The 20,506-nt window shown below is 37.6% G+C and overlaps 2 protein-coding genes across 8 annotated transcripts in view; one reads left to right on the top strand and one right to left on the bottom strand.

Moving 5' to 3' along the window:
• LOC113927521 (integrin subunit beta 3 binding protein) overlaps positions 1-3,227 on the top strand; it is a 67,136-nt gene extending 63,909 nt beyond the window's left edge. For all 3 annotated transcript variants that reach the window (XM_027603415.2, XM_027603407.2, XM_027603425.2), the window contains one exon: positions 377-3,227. The gene's annotated coding sequence lies outside the window, so the exon portion shown is untranslated. The remainder of the gene's footprint in view (positions 1-376) is intronic.
• A 5-nt stretch (positions 3,228-3,232) lies between these two features.
• The window catches only part of ALG6 (ALG6 alpha-1,3-glucosyltransferase), a 71,626-nt gene continuing 54,352 nt past the window's right edge, over positions 3,233-20,506 (bottom strand). For all 5 annotated transcript variants that reach the window (XM_027603373.1, XM_027603393.1, XM_027603401.2 and 2 more), the window contains 4 exons: positions 19,911-19,981; positions 11,306-11,374; positions 10,980-11,178; positions 3,233-4,446 (listed from right to left, as the gene is read on the bottom strand). In XM_027603373.1, coding sequence (XP_027459174.1) covers positions 4,249-4,446; positions 10,980-11,178; positions 11,306-11,374; positions 19,911-19,981 — 537 coding nt within the window. In that variant the 3' untranslated portion in view covers positions 3,233-4,248. The remainder of the gene's footprint in view (positions 4,447-10,979; positions 11,179-11,305; positions 11,375-19,910; positions 19,982-20,506) is intronic.

Below are 20,506 nucleotides of genomic sequence, written 5' to 3'. Positions count from 1 at the left end.
TCTTTTTTTGGGGGGCAGCTGTTGGAGGAAACACCTGCTGAAAGGCCCTTAAGGCTTATAGACAAAAGGCATGTAGATTTTGGTGTTTTCAGCAAGTAGGTCATGTAGGAGTTTTAGAAATATCTCAGAAGTATCTCAAGATCGATCTTCACATAAAGTGAAGAGTGTGATGTCTGAGTAGCCCTATTGACAATTATTTGTGAAGGTAAATCTTGTTAGAAGACCCAAAAATAAGCAAATGAGAGATTACCAGTATCTGAACTAGGTACCAAATTACATGGTAAATGGGTTGTTTAAATCATTTAAGTAGTGTATGAGATGCATGTTAATTTGGGAACTAATTCTTGATTTAATAATCATCTTTTATATCCTGCAGGCATTTAAAAGAAATGCACTTACTGTGAACACCAACTTCTTCTGCATCTGCCTGATCGTATTTAAAGGAACAGAAGAAATGTTTGTAATTAATCTGCCCAGTAAATACCAGATCATAGCACTAGGCAGGTGCGTGTCTAGATAAAATTTCTTGCAGCTAATTTAAACTTTCTACATACACCAGTAGATAATCTCAATGTAAATAATACATTTCTTCTCGACCCTTTAATGTAAGCCAACATGTAGAAGAGGATATTAACTTCTATTCTGTATCACATACACTTCTGTATCCTTTTAGCATTTGTGGACAGATTTAAAGCATTTATGAAGATGGCATTTTGGTAAAATGTTTTAAAACTCAGATTAAATTTAATGGTGAGTGGAATTAGGTACCACTTTCCCATGTAAAGCCCCAAGTGTGTATTAGATTTTTTTTTAAACTTCTAAAATTTCTCTAGAAGTTTATTGTGTAGCCACTATCTTAGGGATGAGTTTTTATACTCTAGTTATTTCTATGCTTATACAGAAAAACTATATTCAAAGTTTTAAAATTTTCACACCTTTTATAAAATGCATTTTTCAGTACAAATATATTTTTAAATATGAAGTTGTTCTTAAACTGAACTACACAGACGCTACTGAATTTAAAGAAAGACCTTTTTTATGGGGTATATGATCACCTGAAAATTATTTTGAAGCATTAATTTAAATTTCTATTTTTCTGTGGTGTTATTTTGTATCATCCTCGTTCTATCACAAAATAAAGGGGAAGTGGGAATCACAGGATATGTTATAAATTAATAACATTTTTTTTTAAAACTTCTGTATTTTTCTTTGACCATCTCTACAGGGGAAAAAATACTGTGCCCTTGGTTCTTGCCCTAAGACTTGACAAAATTTGTATATTACTGTGTCATGTAAATAAAAATACTATATGAAAATCTGAAATAAAATTTAACTTAGGTTTGAAAATAACTGATTTTCCATTTAGATAAACTTCAGATTTACCTCTTAAAATGAAAATGAGTTTTTAAAAACTATTAAATGACATCAATTAACTATTAAACCTAATTCCCTTCACTAATGATTTTATTGGTACTATTTAAATAAGATTTTAAAGATAATCTGTCTGCTAAATACTAAGAACACTTTGTGATACAGACCTTATAATAGGCCATTACCTAAATATACCAAAAAGGCTAATTCCTTTGTTTTCTAGCATTGAAAACTAACCTTAGGATGTAAGCCAAAGCATATAAAGAAACTTGTATTAGTCAGGAAAAAAAGGGTTAAGAAATAGATTGGTTGCATATATAACGCAAGTTATGTGGGTATGTGCTTAATGCTATTAAGTCAGTTACTGTATGTTTGACCTCGATATACTAAGCTTTTGCCTTTCAGAACAGCTGGGTCTGCTAAGAATCATTTCCCAGTTCTCTTCATTGTAGATCAGATGACTCTCGCTTTATCACCCTTGGAGGCCACATGAAGGACAAAGCAGAAAGATCCACACACAAAACTAATGTTTATATGGCGGGGAGGGGGGTATGGCATGGAGGAAGGTGGGGGGGGGGGCGGATACACTTGGCCCTGATCTTCCAATGAACATAACAGAAGAGACCAATTGAGACTTGAAACCCCTGTGTTACTCTAACCATTATTTAGTTACATCCTATCCATCTTTTACTCTTTCTATTGAACAGAGAGGCTCCTTTGGCTGCCTTGACTTTTGTAAATGTTTCACTCACTTAGTTGTGGTTTATCATTTGGACAGAATGCTACATCTGGGATTTTTCTCCCCTCCTTAACGCCTCAAGGGAAAATGGCTTCTGTATGCTTCATATTTGATACATGAACATACACCCTGTTCTCTTCATTTTAAGAAGCAAGCCTAAGTTTATTGGTAACAGAGAAAACTGCATTTCTCAGAAACAGCCCTTCCCTCTAAAATGAACTTGAAAAACTTGGAAGGGTTCATTCCTTGACAGGTATATTAGCAAAGTAACTGAGAAATCTTCAATATTTTTGCATTACCTAAACATCTTTATATTAAAACATCCCAATAAGCCTGAGTGTAGCTGAGAGAAGTACTTTGGAATTGCCTGTTTCTGTGATCTTAATTCATCAATGGACATTTTTGGTATTTTGGAACCTAATCCTTCAAAGTTCAAAGTGGACTCTTCTTAAATTGGTTTCTAATGGATATAAGAGATAATTGACTTATAAGGTAATTGCTGCAGGTCTCCATAAAAGCTACAGTGTTACTCAATATAATTAAATTTCTGAGGAAAACGTGTATTTAGAGGATTTGTGTTTAAGATACCTTGAATATGGATGCGTTCTACTTTATTATTTATATAATATACTTTTATTTTCAAATAATGTTTCTCTGCTCCAGTTATTTAGAAGCTAGGACTTCCTCATCACTGATTTAAACCAGCATCCTGTGTTAAACCCATGTATGCTATTACAAAAAATAAAAAAATAGGACTATACCAGGCAGCCAAGATGCTGACATTTGGGCACAGTGATTACAGATGGTGACCATGGACAGCGATGTTCCTGCTGATTCGGCAGTGATTCAAGGCTGCTTTTCTGTGCTGACCTGCCCTTTGAGTCTTTATGCACATTTGCTTTGAGAAAGAAATACTTCCTGATTTTTGCTTTGTCTAAACCTACTTCCTTTATCAGACTTAGAAGCACATACCTTCTTGCAGCCTGTGGCTGTCCATGCCTAGAACCAGATTTTCTTTGTGTATATATGCTCACTGTTTTAAAATATATCACCACTTAGTCAATATATGTTAATGGATGTCTTATGAAAGAAAAATATTCATTAAAAACCATAGGTTGATGTGAAAATAATTTTTATTCTTAACACAGAGACTAAAGAGAACACATCTTTTTTTCCCCTGCCCTCCCAAAAGAACAATCTTTACATAAGAAACTATAACATAGATATGACATTTTTACCAATTGAATATGATAGTAAAGATGAGCTTCTCCTAATATAGAATGATACGTTATTAACAGGGCCAAGTTAACACGAAACATGATACGAATCAATGCTTATGGAAGTGGTAATCTTGAACCACTCAAAAAAGAGCAAAAGGATGAAATCTTGTATAAAACCATTTAACTTACACAGAATGATCCTAGAAGTTTAGAACTAGTGAACATGAGTAATTAAAAAAAAAAAATCAAACCACTTAAATTCAGTAAAATTCACTGTTTAATTGTATTAAAGTTAATTAGCATTTTTGGAAATAAGAACATGGTCTAATCTCTCTGCCTTTTTATAAAGAAATCAAATTTCCACATGTAATAAGGCATGTTCAAACTTCAAGCACTTTAAATTGCCTCTCACAAGTAATTAAAAGATCATCACCATCACAAATTTAATCCCTGAGATATAATTTCTAAAGAATGAAATATACATTACTTACATTCTAAAATGTAACAAAAACTAAATTTAAATACAAAAATTTATGATTTCCTTTAAAAAGAAGAGCTTGATTTTCCCAGTAGGCTCACTGGATTTGCAGATTTCTTTTTAAGACAACAAACTGTAGAGTACATTTCCTGAGTAAACACTGTGGATTAAGGGCATTTTCTCTTATTTTCCCACTTGGATAACTGAATCTTAATAAAACTACAATATGTCTTGGCCACTCTATAGTTAGAAAATAAAAGCCTCCACTGGGCTTGGGTCCCCATATACATTTATTTTGTAAATAATATGGACAACAATGACTTTTCACCATTTTTTCCCTATGTGAATCTCAAAATGATAATTTCACTTATACATAGCAAAAAGTTCAAAAAAACCTTTAAGCACTGTTAATATTTTCACATTTGTTTGTGGAGATAGAGTTAGTTGATTTTCTTCTGATTTCTTCCATTTTTGGAATCCCACATGATTATAATGTTAAAGTATACCAAGAAGAACAGGAAGTTCAAGCAGGATACGAAACAAATCAATACAGAAAATAAGTCCGGTAATTTCTGAGGAGGTTCCAGTGTGATAGTTGTCAGTGTCAGAAGTACCATAGTGATGACTGAGATAAGAAACTATAAGGAGGGAAAAAAACATTACTGAGTAATATAAAAGATAAAATTTAAATGTACTGGTAATATTTACTTATAGCTGTAAGTGAGCATAATTGAAGGTGAGGGGTGGGGGTCCAGTCTCTTCTACTGGTGGATCTCAACCTAGGCCACATGTTAGAATCATCTGGGGAGTAGGTATAAAAATCTCAATGCCAGGCCACACTTCAGACCAATTAAATCAGAGTTTCTGGGGTAGGCCTCGGGATTTAAAAGCTTTCCACGTGATTCCCGTGTGTAGCCAAAGCCTAAGAACCCCTATCATACTTAATACCACCCAAGTACTAAAGAAAGTTATCCGAAACAGATAATATTGCTAGTCAGGGTTAAATTTAGGGTATGCTCCAGGGTCTTGAGTCCCTACAGAATATAAAGTTCTAAGCTAATCTCAGAACTTGTCTATAAAAAAGCCTTCCATGGCAAATAGAAAATTATATGTAATATTCATGGAACACTTTCAATGAGCTAATGCTGCAGTAAGTCATGGTGGAGCATATGAAAGAAAATGTAATCTGGCCTCAAAGAGTTTTCCATTTGATTAGGGGAATACATGAACTAATTAAATAAAATCACAAGGTCACATTTTATTAAATGCCAAAGTGAATAGTAAAAATACTTCATTTATTGTAATTGTATAGCAGTCAGTTTTCTTTAGACTAGTGCACTGTACAACAGAACTTTCTGCAATGATGGAAATGTTCTATACCTGTGTACATCAAAAGAGTAACTGCTAACTACATGTGGCCATTGAGCATTCAAAACCTGCCTATTGTGACTGAGCTGAATTTTTTATTTAATTTTACTAAGTTTAAATTTTTAATGTGTCTAGTGGTTATTGGACAGTTTTTTTTTAAGATTTACTTATTTATTATTTGAGAGGGAGAGAGAGCACGTGCACAGAGGAGAGGAGGAGGGGAAGATGGAAGAGAACCTCAAGCAGACTCCCTCCTGAGCAGGGAGCCCCATGCAGGGCTCGATCCCAGGACCCTGCGATCATTACCTGAGCCGAAATCGAGAGTCAGATGTCTAACCGAATGAGCCACCTGGGTGCCCCTTCCATATTGGACAGTTTAGCTCTAGACTGTGAGCTCCTTTAAGACAAGGACCAGCCAGATCTTAAGTCATTTTACCCTGGCATAGCACGTAAGTACACAGAAGCTGCTTAAGTAAATGTAGAAAGCAAGCAGTGAGAAATCATAGTGACTTTCATGAAGGATGTGGGACATAAATGGAACCCTAAAAGGTGTTTTAATGGCTATATTATAACAGGATTTAAAAACCTGAATAGAGTAATGCAGTGCTCATTCCAGATGGAAGCCTGGGAAGGATAGTAACCAAAACTGACAAACAGGTATAAACAGGCCGCAAATATCCTCCAAAGGGAAAATCCCTGTCAACCTTAGTGAAAAGTAAAAACTTCTGAAGTGAAATCATCAAATTTAAAGTTTCAAACTTAAGGGGCACATGGCATGGCTCAGTTAAGCGTCCGACTCTTGGTTTTGGCTCAGGTCATGATCTCAGGGTTGTGAGACCGAGCCTTGAATCGGGCTCTACACTCAGCGCAGAGTTTGAGATTCTTTCCCCCTCCCTCTCCCTCTCCCTTCCCCTCTGCTCCCTCCCCCCTTAAATAAAGAAAATCTTAAAAAGAAGAAAGTTTCAAATAAGAAATATGGGACTGGTTGAAATGTCATGACACTATGATCCTGAATCAGTGTTAAGGGGCATGTTAAAATTCCTCCTACTTTATTTTTTTTTATTTTAAAGATTTTATTTATTCATTTGAAAGAGAGAGAGAGAGCACGAGTGGGGTGAGGGACAGAGGGAGAAGCAGACTCCCTGCTGAGCAGGGAGCCCAATGCAGGGCTTGATCCCAGGACCCCACGATCATGACCTGAGCCAAAGGTAGACGCTTAACTGACTGAGCCACCCAGGTGCCCTAAAATTCCTCCTGCTTTAAACAAACTCCAGCTATTACCCCATTTGTCTGCTTCTCTTTACAGCAAAGTTTCCCAAAGGAGTTGCCTATAACTTACTGCATCCAATTCCCTTTCCATTCATTATTGAATCCACACCAATTAGATTTTTACCTCAGTAGCTCCAATGAAACTGCCCTGGCCAAAGATCCATAATGACCTCCACTGTACTAAATCCAAAGGTTATTTCTTTTTTGTTTTACATATTTTTTAATTATGTTAATCACCATACATTTTACATCATTAGTTTTTGATGTAGTGTTCCATAATTCATTGTTTGCGTATAACACCTAGTGCTCCATTCAGTAGGTGCCCTCTTTAATACCCATCACCAGGCTAACCCATCCCCCACCCCCTCCCCTCTAGAACCCTCAGTTTGTTTCTCAGAGTCCATAGTCTCTCATGGTTCATCTCCCCCTCCGATTTCCCCCCCTTCATTTTTCCCTTCCTGCTCAAAGGTTATTTCTTATTGCCTTATTTGATTTCTCAACAGCATCTGAAACAGCACATCACTCCCATCTCCTTGAAACACTTCCTTAACTTCCGTAACACCATACTCTTCTGGTTTCTTCCCACCTCAATAGTTAATCCTTCTCAGACAGCTTTCCTGGTTCCTTCTCATGCATTGTAATATCCCAAGGCTCAGTACTTAGTCATCTAATATACTCACACCTTTGGTGAGCTCATCCAGTGACGTGACTAATTCTCATCTCTATGCCAAAGACTCAAATTACTGTCTCCAGCCTGGACTTCTCTCCCCTAAACTCCAGACTCATTCAAATGCATATGTAATAAGCATCTACTTTTTTTTAAGATTTTATTCATTTATTTGACAGAGAGAGACAGTGAGAGAGGGAACACAAGAAGGGGGAGTGGGAGAGGGAGAAGCAGGCTTCCCACTGAGCAGGGAGCCCGATGTGGGGCTCGATCCCAGGACCCTGGGACCATGACCTGAGCCGAAGGCAGACGCTTAATGACTGAGCCACCCAGGCACCCTCTAAAACTACAAGTACAAGCTATCCTTAATAAGATTAACAGCTGACTTCTCATCAGAAAACACTGAGGCCACAAGGCAGTGGGATGGATGACATTCAAATTGCTGAAAGAAGAAAAAGACAAGAATTCCTTTTCTAGCAAAAATACCCTTCAGGGTGGCTCAGTTGGCTTGCAACTGTCTTTGACTCAGGTCATGATCCCGGAGTCCTGGGACTGAGTCCCACATCAGGCTCCCTGCTCAGCCAGGAGTCTGCCTCTCCCTCTGACCAACCCCCCCCCCCCCCCCGCTTATGCGCTCTCTCTCTCTGTCTCAAATAAATAAAATCTTTAAAAAAAAAAACCCTTCAAAATGAAGGAAGAATTAACAAAAACAAAGTCAATACATTGGAAAACACTGAAATAATACAAAGTGTGTTTTCTAAACACATTGGAATTAAATGAAAATAGTAAAACAAAGAAATTTGGGAAATCCCCAAATAGATGAAGATTTATTTACTTGAGAGAGAGAGCACTTGTGCAGGGTGGGGAGGGGGGTTGGGAACAGAGGGAGGAGAGAGAGAATCTCAAGCAGATTCCTGGCTGAGCAAGGAGCCCCACATAGGGCTCTACCTCATGATCCATGAGATCATGACTTTAACCAAAATCATGAGTCAGACATTTAACCAACTTAGCCACCCAGGCACCCCTGGGAAATCCCCAAATATTTGGAAACTGAGCAAGTTTCTAAGTAATTCATGAACCAAAGAAGAAATCACAATGGAAATGGCATTTTTAACTCAATTAAAAAATGTCAAAATTTGGGGCGCCTGGGTGGCTCAGTCGTTAAGCGTCTGCCTTCGGCTCAGGTCATGATCCCAGGGTCCTGGGATTGAGCCCCGCATTGGGCTCCCTGCTCCATGGGAAGCCTGCTTCTCCCTCTCCCACTCCCCCTGCTTCTGTTCCCTCTCTTGCTGTGTCTCTGTCAAATAAATAAAATCTTTTAAAAAAAAAAAGTGAAGGAAATCTACATAATAGAAATATTTCCAAGTCATGTATCTAGTAAGGGACCTGTATCAAGAATGTATAAAGAACTCTTACAACTCAAAAATAAAAAGACAACCCAGTTAAAACTGGGCAAAGGATATGAATAGGCATTTCTCCAAAGAAAATAATACAAATGGTTAAAGAGCACATAAAAAGATGCCCTACATCACTGGTAACTAGGAAAATACAAATCAAAACTTCAATGAGATACCATTTCACTCTGACTAGGATGGCTATCATAAAAAAACAATAACGAGTACTGTCAAGGGGCACCTGGGTGGCTCAGCTGGTTGGGCGTCTGCCTTTGGCTCGGGTCAAGATCCTAGGGTCCTGAGATTGAGCCCTGCATTGGGCTCCCTGCTTAGTGGGGAGTCTGCCTCTCCCTCTGTCTCTCCCCCGACTTGAGCTTTTGCTCTCTCTCTCAAATAAATAAATAAAAATCTTAAAAAAAAAAAAAAAAAGTGCTGTCAAAAATGTAGAGAAATTCGGGGCGCCTGGGTGGCTCAGTCATTAGGCGTCTGCCTTTGGCTTAGGTCGTGATCCCAGGGTCCTGGGATCGAGCCCCACATCGGGCTCCCTGCTCTGTGGGAAGCCTGCTCCTCCCTCTCCCACTCCCCCTGCTTGTGTTCCCTCTCTTGCTGTGTCTCTCTCAAATAAATAAAATCTTTTAAAAAAAATGTAGAGAAATTGGAACCCTCATATATTGCTGGTAGGAATGTAGAATCATGTAGCACTTTGGCAAACAGTTGCACGGTTTCTCAAAATGTTAAACACAGTATTACCACTCCTAAGGATACATTCAAGGGAAATAAAAACAATGTGCTGATAAATTATAAACAAATCTTCACAGCAGCATTATTCACAACAGCCAAAAAGTGGGACCAACCTAATGCCCATTAACTGATGAACAGATAGGGGCGCCTGGGTGGCTCAGTCGATAAGCGTCTGCCTTCGGCTCAGGTCATGATCCCAGAGTCCTGGGATCGAGCCCCACCTCGGCCTCCCTGCTCCATAGGAAGCCTGCTTCTCCTTCTCCCACTCCCCCTGCTTGTGTTCCCTCTCTCGCTGTCTCTCTCTCTGTCAAATAAACAAAATCTTAAAAAAAAAAAAAACAACTGATGAACAGATAAACAAAATGTCCATTAAAATGGAATATAGTATGGCAATAAAAAAGAATGAAGTATTGATGCATGCTACAACACAGATGAGCCTCAAAAACATTATGCTGAGTGAAAGTAGCCAGTTACAAAAGACTACATTTTTTTTTTTAAAGTAGGCTCCACGTCCAGCATGGAGCCCAACATGGGGATCAAACCCACAACCTTGAGATCAAGACCTGAGCTGAGATCAAGAGTCGGATGCTCCACTAAGCCACCCAGGCGCCCCGACTACATTTTCTATGATTCCATGTTATGGTCTGAATTATGTCCCCACAAAATTCATATGTTGTAGTCCCAACCCCCAATGTGAATGCATTTGGAGACAGAAACTTCAGGAAGGTTAAATTGAGGTAGTAAGGGAGGGGCCCTAATTTGATAGGATTAGTGTTGTTATAAGAAGAGGAAGAGCCACCACAGAACTCCCTACACACCCACACAAAGAAGAGGCCATATGAGGCCACAGCAAGGTTGCCTATAACCCAGAAAGAAAGGCCTCACCAGAAACCTTGATGAGGCACCTTGATTTTAGACTTCAAGCCTCCAGAACTCTAAGAAAATACATTTCTGTTATTTAAGCCACCCAGTCTGTGGTATTTTGTTATGGCAAAGCAAACTAATACATTCCATTTTTTGGAATGTCCAGATTGGTAAATATGTAGGAACAGAAAGTATATTACTGGCTGTCCAAGGCTGGAGTTTAGGGTGGAATGGGATATGGCTGCTAATGGAAAGAGGGTTCCTTTTTGGGGTGATGGAAATAATCTAAAATGAGATTGTGGTCATGGTTATACAACTCTATGTACATACTTAAAACCACCAAATTGCACACTTTAAATGGGTGGATTTTGTGGGTGAATTTATGTGAATTATATCTCAAAAAAGCTATAAAAGAAAAAGATATATATATTTTTTTTAACAGTGGCATGCTAAGTCCCATCCCTTAAAAACTAAACAACTCGGGGCGCCTGGGTGGCTCAGTTGAAATGTCTGCCTTCGGCTCAGATCATGATCCCGGGTCCTGGGATCGAGCCCCACATCGGGCTCCCTGCTCAGCGGGAAGCCTGCTTCTCCCTCTCCCACTCCCCCTGCTTGTGTTCCCTCTCTTGCTGTGTCTCTCTCTGTCAAATAAATAAATAAAACTTTTAAAAAAACAAAACAAAACTGAATAACTAATGGCACAGTTGGTTAAGTGTCCAACTCTTGATTTCACCTCAGGTCATGATCTCAGCCCCGCTGGACTCCTCACTGGGCATAGAGCCTCCTTAAGATTCTCTCTCCCTCTCTCTCCGCCCCTCCCCTCACCGCACTGTCTATTAAAAAAAAACCAAAAAACTGAACAACTTACCAGATATTGTATAATTCTGGGAAAAAATGTAAAACATGGAAGATATTTCCTAACAGAAATGGAAAAGGACTTCAATTGCAGTTCTTCTTCAGAAGTCTTTTCAAATATTGAAAAAGAAATTGCACAAGCTATAAAAAATGCCATTGTTGTCACAACTGAGGGCATTAGGAGTTCATCCTTCAGTAGAAGAGGTAGCATACTGTAAGAGAAAACAGGAAGAACATTAAAAGAGAATTGCTAATACTAAACATAATCACTTTGTAAAAAATTTTTAAATGAGTTTATGAGAACTATACTGAAAACATATAAATATTGGTTTGACTCACCTAAATGTTGACACAAGTAAAAACCAAGTAGACATAAAAGGAATTTCACTTAAAACTAAGCAGACTGGTCTAAAATGATAAAGAAAAAATATTTTAATCTTGGGAAACAGAATTTCAATTCTTGTGAAAAATATAAACACATTTTGTCTGTCTGGTCTTCAGGGTAGCTAAACAAACAAAAAACAGCCAGTAAGGTCTCCATATAGATCACTGGTTCATTTTTTTTATATCAATCCAAACTAAATGAGTCTAAACATAAAACAAGGTATCAACTCCTCCTAATAAATGAAAAACTGCTTCTTCCAATATTCCATTAATGGAACCTTTTTTTTCTTGTCATACAAACAGCAGCTTACAGAAAGGCTCAGATAAATTCAAACATTCAGAGAAAGAGAGCTTTTTCATGTTTCATCCTACTTGGGAAATAAATTAATTCCCAGTATAGTGGTTTCAAACTTCTTTTTTTATTATCTTCCATGTTACATATTACTAATCTAAGTTAAAAACTAAAGTTATAACAGACAGGATCGTCCTCTGCCATGGATGCAAGAACAACAAAGAATTATAAGAGGAAACAAGTTGATAATGGCAGAAGAAAAGAAAAGCGGAAAAAACAAGTAGAAAACAGCCAAATGAAAAGAGCAATAGTATAGGAAGAGGAAACATAATGCCAATAAATGGAACTACTGGCTTTATGACAGAGTTTAGGGTCGCAGGTCCCAATTCTGGGACCTTACTAGCACCGCTGGTCTCATTACCTTCTGGATTCTACTGTGGCAATGCTCAAGAAGAAGGGGACCTGAGTCCTCGTCCCAGCTCTGCCACTTACTGTATGACCTTGAACAAATGATTAATTTAACCATCTTTCTTAGGTGTAAATGGAAATAGTAGTAATACCTTGTATTGTTACAGAATTGAAAGAACTCTTTTACAAGTATCTAATTTTTTAATAAAGTAACTTTTTACTAATGATGGCAGTTGTTGAATACTTGTTACTATTATTATTATTATTATTTTGGGTCTCCTTATTTTAAAAGGTTTGAGCATTCTCCTCCTTTCTTAGAAGGATGACTTTTCCCCATGTCAACCAACATATGCAGTGTAAGGCCTGGGATTACAAACTGACTGAAAACTACCACACTCAAAGAAAATACTAGAGGACTTTCAATTTCACTACTTGGTGCTTTTTAAATCAGAATGTATTTATGTTAAAAACATGCACATAGTAGGTGCTCAGTAAACATTATTTTCTCTTTCTGGGTCTTAACTCTTTCCCATTTATTCACTCAATATTCATTTACTAAATACAAGTATTTATTGAAAACTTATGTACAACCCCTGCCCTGAAAGGAATACAAAGAGGAATATAACTCTGCCCTTGACCTCAAGGTACTTCGTATTTATATTTAAGCAGCAAAATCCCCTGCCTCCTCAACCTCTTCTCTGAATCTTTTCCTTCACCACCTTAGTGAAAACAAATCCTGGGAGGAAAACGCTGCCCCTCGCCCTCTCAACCTCACCTGTTTTGTCGCTCTTTCCATAGTCCTGAAACGACCCAGAGGGAGATAACCCCTTTGCTCTTTATCACTTCTTCCACATCAGTTCTCCGCCTCTCCACCCTAATAATCTCCATGTCCTCAGGCTTTATCCCTATTAGTCCTCATCCACCAACAAAAGAGTCACTTCCCTCATTACTCAGTCATTTCAATTCCTTACTCAGGCACTCTCTACAACCCTACTCAATCTTCATTCCTGGCAATTTTTACATAGATGATCTTCCAACATCCTGACTTCTCATTTGCTGGAACTCCTCTCTTCTAGTGATCCATTTTCATTCCTACACCCTTCGGTTATACTCAGGACTGTAACCCTTCCATAATCACAACGCAGCAACTGCATCCTGACCACTATCTCCTACCTTTGCAGCACTCTGGAACTTCGACAATCTTTTGATCCCATCTTCAATCCATTATCCCTACCACCTCTTTCACTTTGCCTCACTCCTTTGGTTGTCTTTTCTTTTCCCTTCTTAACCAGCTTAAATTCTAAGGTCAACCATTAAAATCACTCCCATGCATTCACTCTCAAGCCCTGCGCAAGCCCATTACCCTCACTAGACAAAACCACAAACCTGGAAAGACCCAACTCTCCACCTGTACTTATTCCAACCATACTGAGCTCTTGAGGGAAACACTTCCTCACACTGTTTTCACTTTAAGGAATTATTTATTTTGAGAGAGAGACAGCAGGGAGGATGGGCAGAGGGAGAGAGAAAATCTCAAGCAGATTCCCTGCTCAACGTGGAGGAGCCCAAGGCAGGGCTCATCTCACAACGCTGAGATCAAGACCTGAGCCAAAAGAGTCAGATGCTTAACCGACTGAGCCATCCAGGTGCCCCTGTGTTCACTTTAGATACATGATCTTGATATTCAAGTGTCTAACAACTACTATATATTTCTCTAGTCTGTTCTGTGTCTCTTTAGAAAAATAATCCACACCTTCTCATAATCTCGTAATCCCAACAGCTCCAACCTGCTCTTGCCTAATGACCTTGCCTTCTACTTCATTAAGATGATGGACTCTGAAAAACAAACTGAGGGTTCTAGAGAGGAGGGGGGTTGGGGGGATGGGTTAGCCTGGTGATGGGGATTAAAGAGGGCACGTTCTGCGTGGAGCACTGGGTGTTATATGCAAACAATGATTCATGGAACACTACATCAAAAACTAATGATGTAATGTATGGTGATTGACATAACAATAAAAATTAAAAGAAAATTGAAGTAATTAGAAGAACTTTAACAGATGCCACCATCACATCTACTCTCTTCCCAGCATCTGTACCAATATACCCTGTTGCCTCTTTTTATTAAAGTGAACTACTCCTGCATCTGTCCAAAGCCAGTCCTTCCATTCACACTCTGGGTCTGATCCCATCTCCCTTTCCAAGGGGTATTGCACCAACAACTCTTACCTCCTGTATCATCAGTGTTCCCTCTCTACAGACCATTCCCACACCATTATTTCTCCTATCTTAAAACCTTAAACAACAAGCCTCACTTGACTCTACTTTCTCTACCAACTATTGCTTTTATTTTTTTTCCCCTTTTCAGAAAGCTCACCTAAAGAACCCCATATATAAAAATTAACTCAAAATGCAACAAAGACCTAAATATAAGAGCTAAGTCCATAAACTTCTTAGAAATAACATGAGAGTAAGTCTTTATTACCTTGGATTTGGCAATGGTTTGTTAGACATGACACCAAAAGCCCAAGCAACAAAAAGAAATAATAAATTGAACTTCATCAAAATTAAAAACTTGAAAGTTTTTAAAACCTTAAAAAATGCTCAACATCACTAGCTATTAGGGAAATGCAAATCAGAACCACAATGAAATACCACTTCATACCCTGTAGGATGGAGGGGGGCGCAGGGGGGAAGGGAAATAACAAGTGCTAGCAAGGATGTAGAAAAACTGGAAACATCATACATTACATTACTGGTGGGAAAGAAAAATGGTATAACTGCTGTGGAAAACAGTTTGATGGTTCCTCAATCAGTTAAATACAGAATTACTGTATGACCCAGAAATCCTTCTCCTGGGTGTAGACTCAAGAGTACTGAAAACAAGGGCGCCTGGGTGGCTCAGTCAGTTGGGCGTCTGCCTTTGGCTCGGGTCATGATCCCGCTGTCCTGGGATTGAGCCCCACATTGGGCTCCCTGCTCAGCGGGGAGCCTGCTTCTCCCTCTGCCTCTGCTGCTGCTCTGCCTGCTTGTGTGCTCTCTCTCTCTCTCTCAAATAAATAAAATCTTTAAATTAAAAAAAAAATACTGAAAACAAATGTTCAAACAAAAACTTATGCAGGAATGTTCATACTGGCACTATTCACAATAACCAAAAGGTAGAAACCCAAATGTTCATCAAATGATGCAGGGATGAACAAAATGTAGTATATCCATACAATGCAATATTATTCAGGCATAAAAATGAAGTACTGATACATGCTACAACATGGATGAACCTTGAAGATATTATCTTACATGAAATAGATCAGCCAAATATTATGATTCCAATTATATGAAGTATCCAAAATAGGGAAATTCATAGAGACAGAAAGTAATTTAGTGGTTACAGGAATTGAGGGATGGGAAAAGAATGGGGACTACCCCTTAAAAGGTACAGGGTTTCTTTTTGGGATGATAAAAATGTTCTGGAAGTAGACAGTGGTGATGGTTGCACAGCATTGCCACTACTGGTATATTTTGCCACAATTAAATAAATTTAAAAAAAAAGAATTATCTATAGCTATCTTCAATTTCTCTCCTCTCATTATTTCTTAAACCCCACCTTAATCAAGCTTTTCCCTGCATCACTCCATCAACATTAGCCTTGTCAAAGTCACCAATGACTTCCATTTTGCTAAGGCAAAGAGTCTGTTCTCAGCCCCCATCTTGAGTGATCACCTCATGTTTTTTTTCCCCTCAGCTTTACTGAGATATAATTGACATATAACATTGTGTAAGTTTAGGGTGTACACAACAATTTGATATAGGCGTACATTACAAAATGATTATTGCAATAGGTTAGTTAACACATCCATCAGTTCAGTTACCTTTTGTGTGTGCAGTGAGAATTTTTAATTTGTATTCTCTTGGCAACTTTCAAGTATATAATACCTGTTAAATATTACTATGTATACCCACCATGCTGCACATTAGATCCCCAGAACTTATTCATCTTAAAACTGTTAGTCTGTATTCTTTGACCACCTTCGTCCATTTCCCTCCCTTCTCCCCTGCCCCAGCAACCACCATCTACTTTGTTTCTATGAATCAGTTTCAGAGTTTTGATGACTTAGATTCCTTATTTATGTGAGATCACACAGTATTTATCTTTCTCTGTCTGACTTATTTCACTTAGCATAATGCCTTCAAGGTTCATCTATGTTGTTGCAAATGGCAGGATTTCCTTCTTTTTTATGACTAAATAATATTCCAGAGTGTGTGCAGTGTAGTGTATATACAGTATACATTTTCTTTATCCATTCATCTGCTGATGGACATTTAGGTGGTTTCCATGTCTTGGCTACTGCAAATAATGCTACAGTGAACATGGGGATGCAGATACCTCTTCAGGATCATGATTTCATTTCCTTCAAATATACACCCACATGTGGGATGGCTGATCACATGGTAGTTCTATTTTAATTTTTTGAGTTCTATTTTAATTGTTTTCCATAGTGGCTATACCAACTTACATTCCCAACAAGAGTGTACAAGGGTTCTCCATTCTCCACATCCTTACCAGTACTTGTTATCCCTTGTCTTTTTGATAAGAGCCATTTGATAAGAGCCATTCTGACTGGTATAAAGTGATATCTCATTGTGGTTTTGATTTGCATTTTCCTGATGATTAGTGATGCTGAGCACCCCTTCATGTGCCTGTTGTATAGCTTCTTTGAGAAAATATCTATTTAAGGTCCTTTGCCCATTTTCAAATTGTTTTTTACTATTGAGTTGTATGAATTCCTTCTATATTTTGGAGATTAACTCCTTATCAGGTATATGATTTGCAAATATTTTCTCCCATCCCATAAGCTGCCTTTTCGTTTTGTTAATCATTTCTTTTGCTATACAGAAACTTTAGTTTGATGTCATCCCACTTATTTATTTTTCCTTTTCTTCCTTATGTTTTTGGTGTCATATCCAAAATATCATTTCTAAGACTAATGTAAAGGAGCTTTTTCCCTATGTTTTCTTCTAGGAGTTTTATGATTTCAGGTCTTACATTTACATCTTTAATCCATTTCAAGTTAATTTTTGTGAATGGGGTAAGATAGATGACTCATGTCCTTAAAATACCTTCTTCACTCAGGACACCAACTCTTGTGGTTTTTCATCCTAACTTATTAGCCATTCCTATTTGCCTCTTCTCCTAAGACCTCTTAACACTGTGTGGCCCAGGACTCAGTCTCTGGTACTCTTCTCTGTATATACTCCCTCCCTTGGTGATCTCACCCAGTCTCATGACTTTGTCCTCTCTACTGACAAACTACTAAATTTGTATCTCCAGCTTAACCTCCCCCTCCCAGAACTCCACTCATATGTCCAACCCAGACTTATATCTAAATGCTGACTGGACATCTCTGCTTGGATGTCCAAAGACCTGTCCAACACTGAACTTGCAACCCTCTCACCAGGTCCACATCTAGCCTAATCCTGGTTCACTGGCAATCTTCCCCATTTCAGTCAATTGCTATTCTATCCTTCCAGTTACAAGCCAAAAACCATGGACACACGTTTGGTTTTTCTTTTTCTATCACATGCTACATACAAATTATTAGGAAGCCTTCTGGTTCTTTTTATACATCCACAATGACTACCTCTTGCTTCTTCTACTATTACTGTCTTGATCCCAGTCACCACCATCTCTCAGCTGAATTATGGTAACAGCCTTCTAAATGGTCTCCATGTTTTCTTGCTCCATACAGTCTATTCTCAACTTGCAGCCAGGATGATCCTTTGATTTTTTTTTAACAGTTTTATTGAAGTATAATTAATATACAAAGGATTGTACATATTTAATGTATATAATTTGATAAGCACAGTGATCTTTTTAAAACATCAAGGGGCGCCTGGGTCAGTCAGTTAGGCGTCTGCCTTCAGGTCAGGTCATGAACCCAGGGTCCTGGGATCAAGCCATACATCAGGCTCCCTGCTCGGTGAGGAGCCTGCTTCTCCCTCTCCCTCTGCCTGCTGCTCCCCCTGCTTGTGTGCTCTCTCGCGCATGCACACTCTTTAATAAATTTTTTAAATCTTAAAAAAAAATAAAACATCAAGTCAGATCATGCTTATTCCCCAACACCCCTCCATGGCCCCCAATTTCCTTTGGAATAAAAGCCAAATTTCCTAATGTGGCCTACAAGGTCCTATAGAACTTACACCTCTGTTACCTCTTTAACTTCACGTTCTATTAACCCCCACTTTGACCACTCCACTCTGGCCACATTGGCCTTTCTGTTGTTCACTGAACATCCAGGCTTACTCCCATCTTAGGGCTTCCACACAGGCTGTTCCATCTAGAATATTATCCCAAATATCCACACAATTAATTTTCTCAGCATCTCCAGTCCACTCAAATATCTCCTCAGCGAGGCCTAACTTGACATCTGTATTAAAATTACAACTTGTAACTTGCTCCTGTGCCCTCATCTCCAATACTCCCAACTTCCCTTATCCTGTTTTATTTCTTCCTCATGGCCTTTATTACCTTCTAAAACTCTATTTAACTTCTTATTTTTATTTAATTATTAGTGTCTATCCTTAAGAATGAAAGCTAAGAATGTAGGGATGTTTGTTTTGTTCACGGATATATACCCTGTGCTCTGGCAAACAGTAGGCTCAATGAATATTTATTGAATGAAATATCTATTTAATTATAGATTAGCTAGGACCAGGTCAAGAATAACTTTTAATGCTAACTTTAAAATATTTTATCAAAATATATATTAAAGCCATGCACTGTTAAAAATAATCTAAGTACATCTGTAGAGTAGGAACTCCCAGAAATTCAGGGCCCAAGAGCTAATCTGAATGGTCAGATTACAGGTCACTGGATGGGCTCCCTTAGTATGGGGTAGAAAATCTGGGGAAAATATACATGCTTGAGAGCAAACCTTTCCATAGTTCCATCCCCTTGCACGAGGAATTTGTGGAGGGTCAGCCAAGCCTCACATAATAGTGGTAGAAACTAATTCAGGTTTAGAGTTTGGGGGATGAAACTAAGCTGTCCTGGTCTGCAGTGATGTGAAACTATTTAGTTCCAACCAAAGAAACCTTTCACATAAGGAAGCCCAGCTTACTGTAAAGCTCTGCATTGAGTTTTTAGTTCAAAGCTCCACCTACTAAAAGCAATTTATTGTAGAATAAATTTGTCATTGGTTATTCTGTACATGGATCTTCCATAGGAACCTAGCAAACACAGGATAAAATGTGGGACTGATCTAGGGCATGATTCAAGTATTCCAGTGTGTTCTGGGCAAGTATCATTTTAATATTGGGATAATATATCCTCACTGTCACCCAATTTCTGTGATAACCCGGAAAAAATTTTAATGCTCTTAAAACAAAGTAGTCTGATTAGGGATTGCCAATAGGGTCTAGACAAAGGTTTTGACAAAAGAAATAGCAAGGAGTCAACATATGAAAGTTGCTAAAGAGGTGAATGAAAAGAACAAAACTATTAAACAGCTATGGAAATGAATGAAATGAAAAAGGCAAAGATGACAAACAGGCTCCAATCTGAGGAAAATCTCTTTGGTTATTCAATTTTTTTATTAGCATATAAAAAATATATATGAAGAAACAGAAATAAGAATGTCAGTAATAATTCTACGAAACTTTTTCAGTTTAAAAAATAATATTTATAATGAAGTAAAATTATAAGAAATCATTCTGGAAAAATATAATTTTATGAATAATCTTATGCAACTACATAATAACATCTGTGTGGTTTTGTTTTACACTTAGGTGATTATATGTAGGTAATAAATTTATGTATATATTATAAACACATAATAATAAATAAAACACAACATTTTTACTTACAATGATACCAAGAGAATGGACTTTTCATGTACTTGATAAGAAAATAAAAAGAATGACAGTGCACAGCTAACCTTTAAGGAAAAAGGAGGGAGAATGAGCTATAACAACTTATAAACTATAACAGTAGTTTAATTATGAATCTAAATAAAAATCATCTGAAGTAAAATTTTAAAGCTTAATGTAGTTTCTATCTAGAAGGAAAATATCTATACAATACTAATGCATAATATTTTATTCAAATTTAGTAAAACATTTCTTGAAAAAACAATGATTATAAAGCTATATTTAACCATCTAAAACAAGTTCATTCAGACTCAGTTATTAATAAATAAAACAAAGACACAACAATCAGACTTTCATCCCCCACTTGGAATCTCTGACAATTTAAATTAAAAGGCACTGAGGGCCAGAAGTTCAAAATCTAAAACTCGTAAAACAAATCTATTTTAGTGTTTTTAAAAGATACATTTCAATAAAATATAGTAAATGTTTTATAAAGTCTTCATTTGCTATTTGGGATTTAAAATTAAAATTACTTAGATTTTCAGAAGTTTATGATCTGCATATTGGACATCCATCTACACACATCCAGTCCA

This window comes from Zalophus californianus, chromosome 4, assembly GCF_009762305.2.
Source record: "Zalophus californianus isolate mZalCal1 chromosome 4, mZalCal1.pri.v2, whole genome shotgun sequence".
Lineage (NCBI taxonomy): Eukaryota > Metazoa > Chordata > Mammalia > Carnivora > Otariidae > Zalophus > Zalophus californianus.
This window is presented reverse-complemented; position numbering and strand designations above follow the sequence as displayed.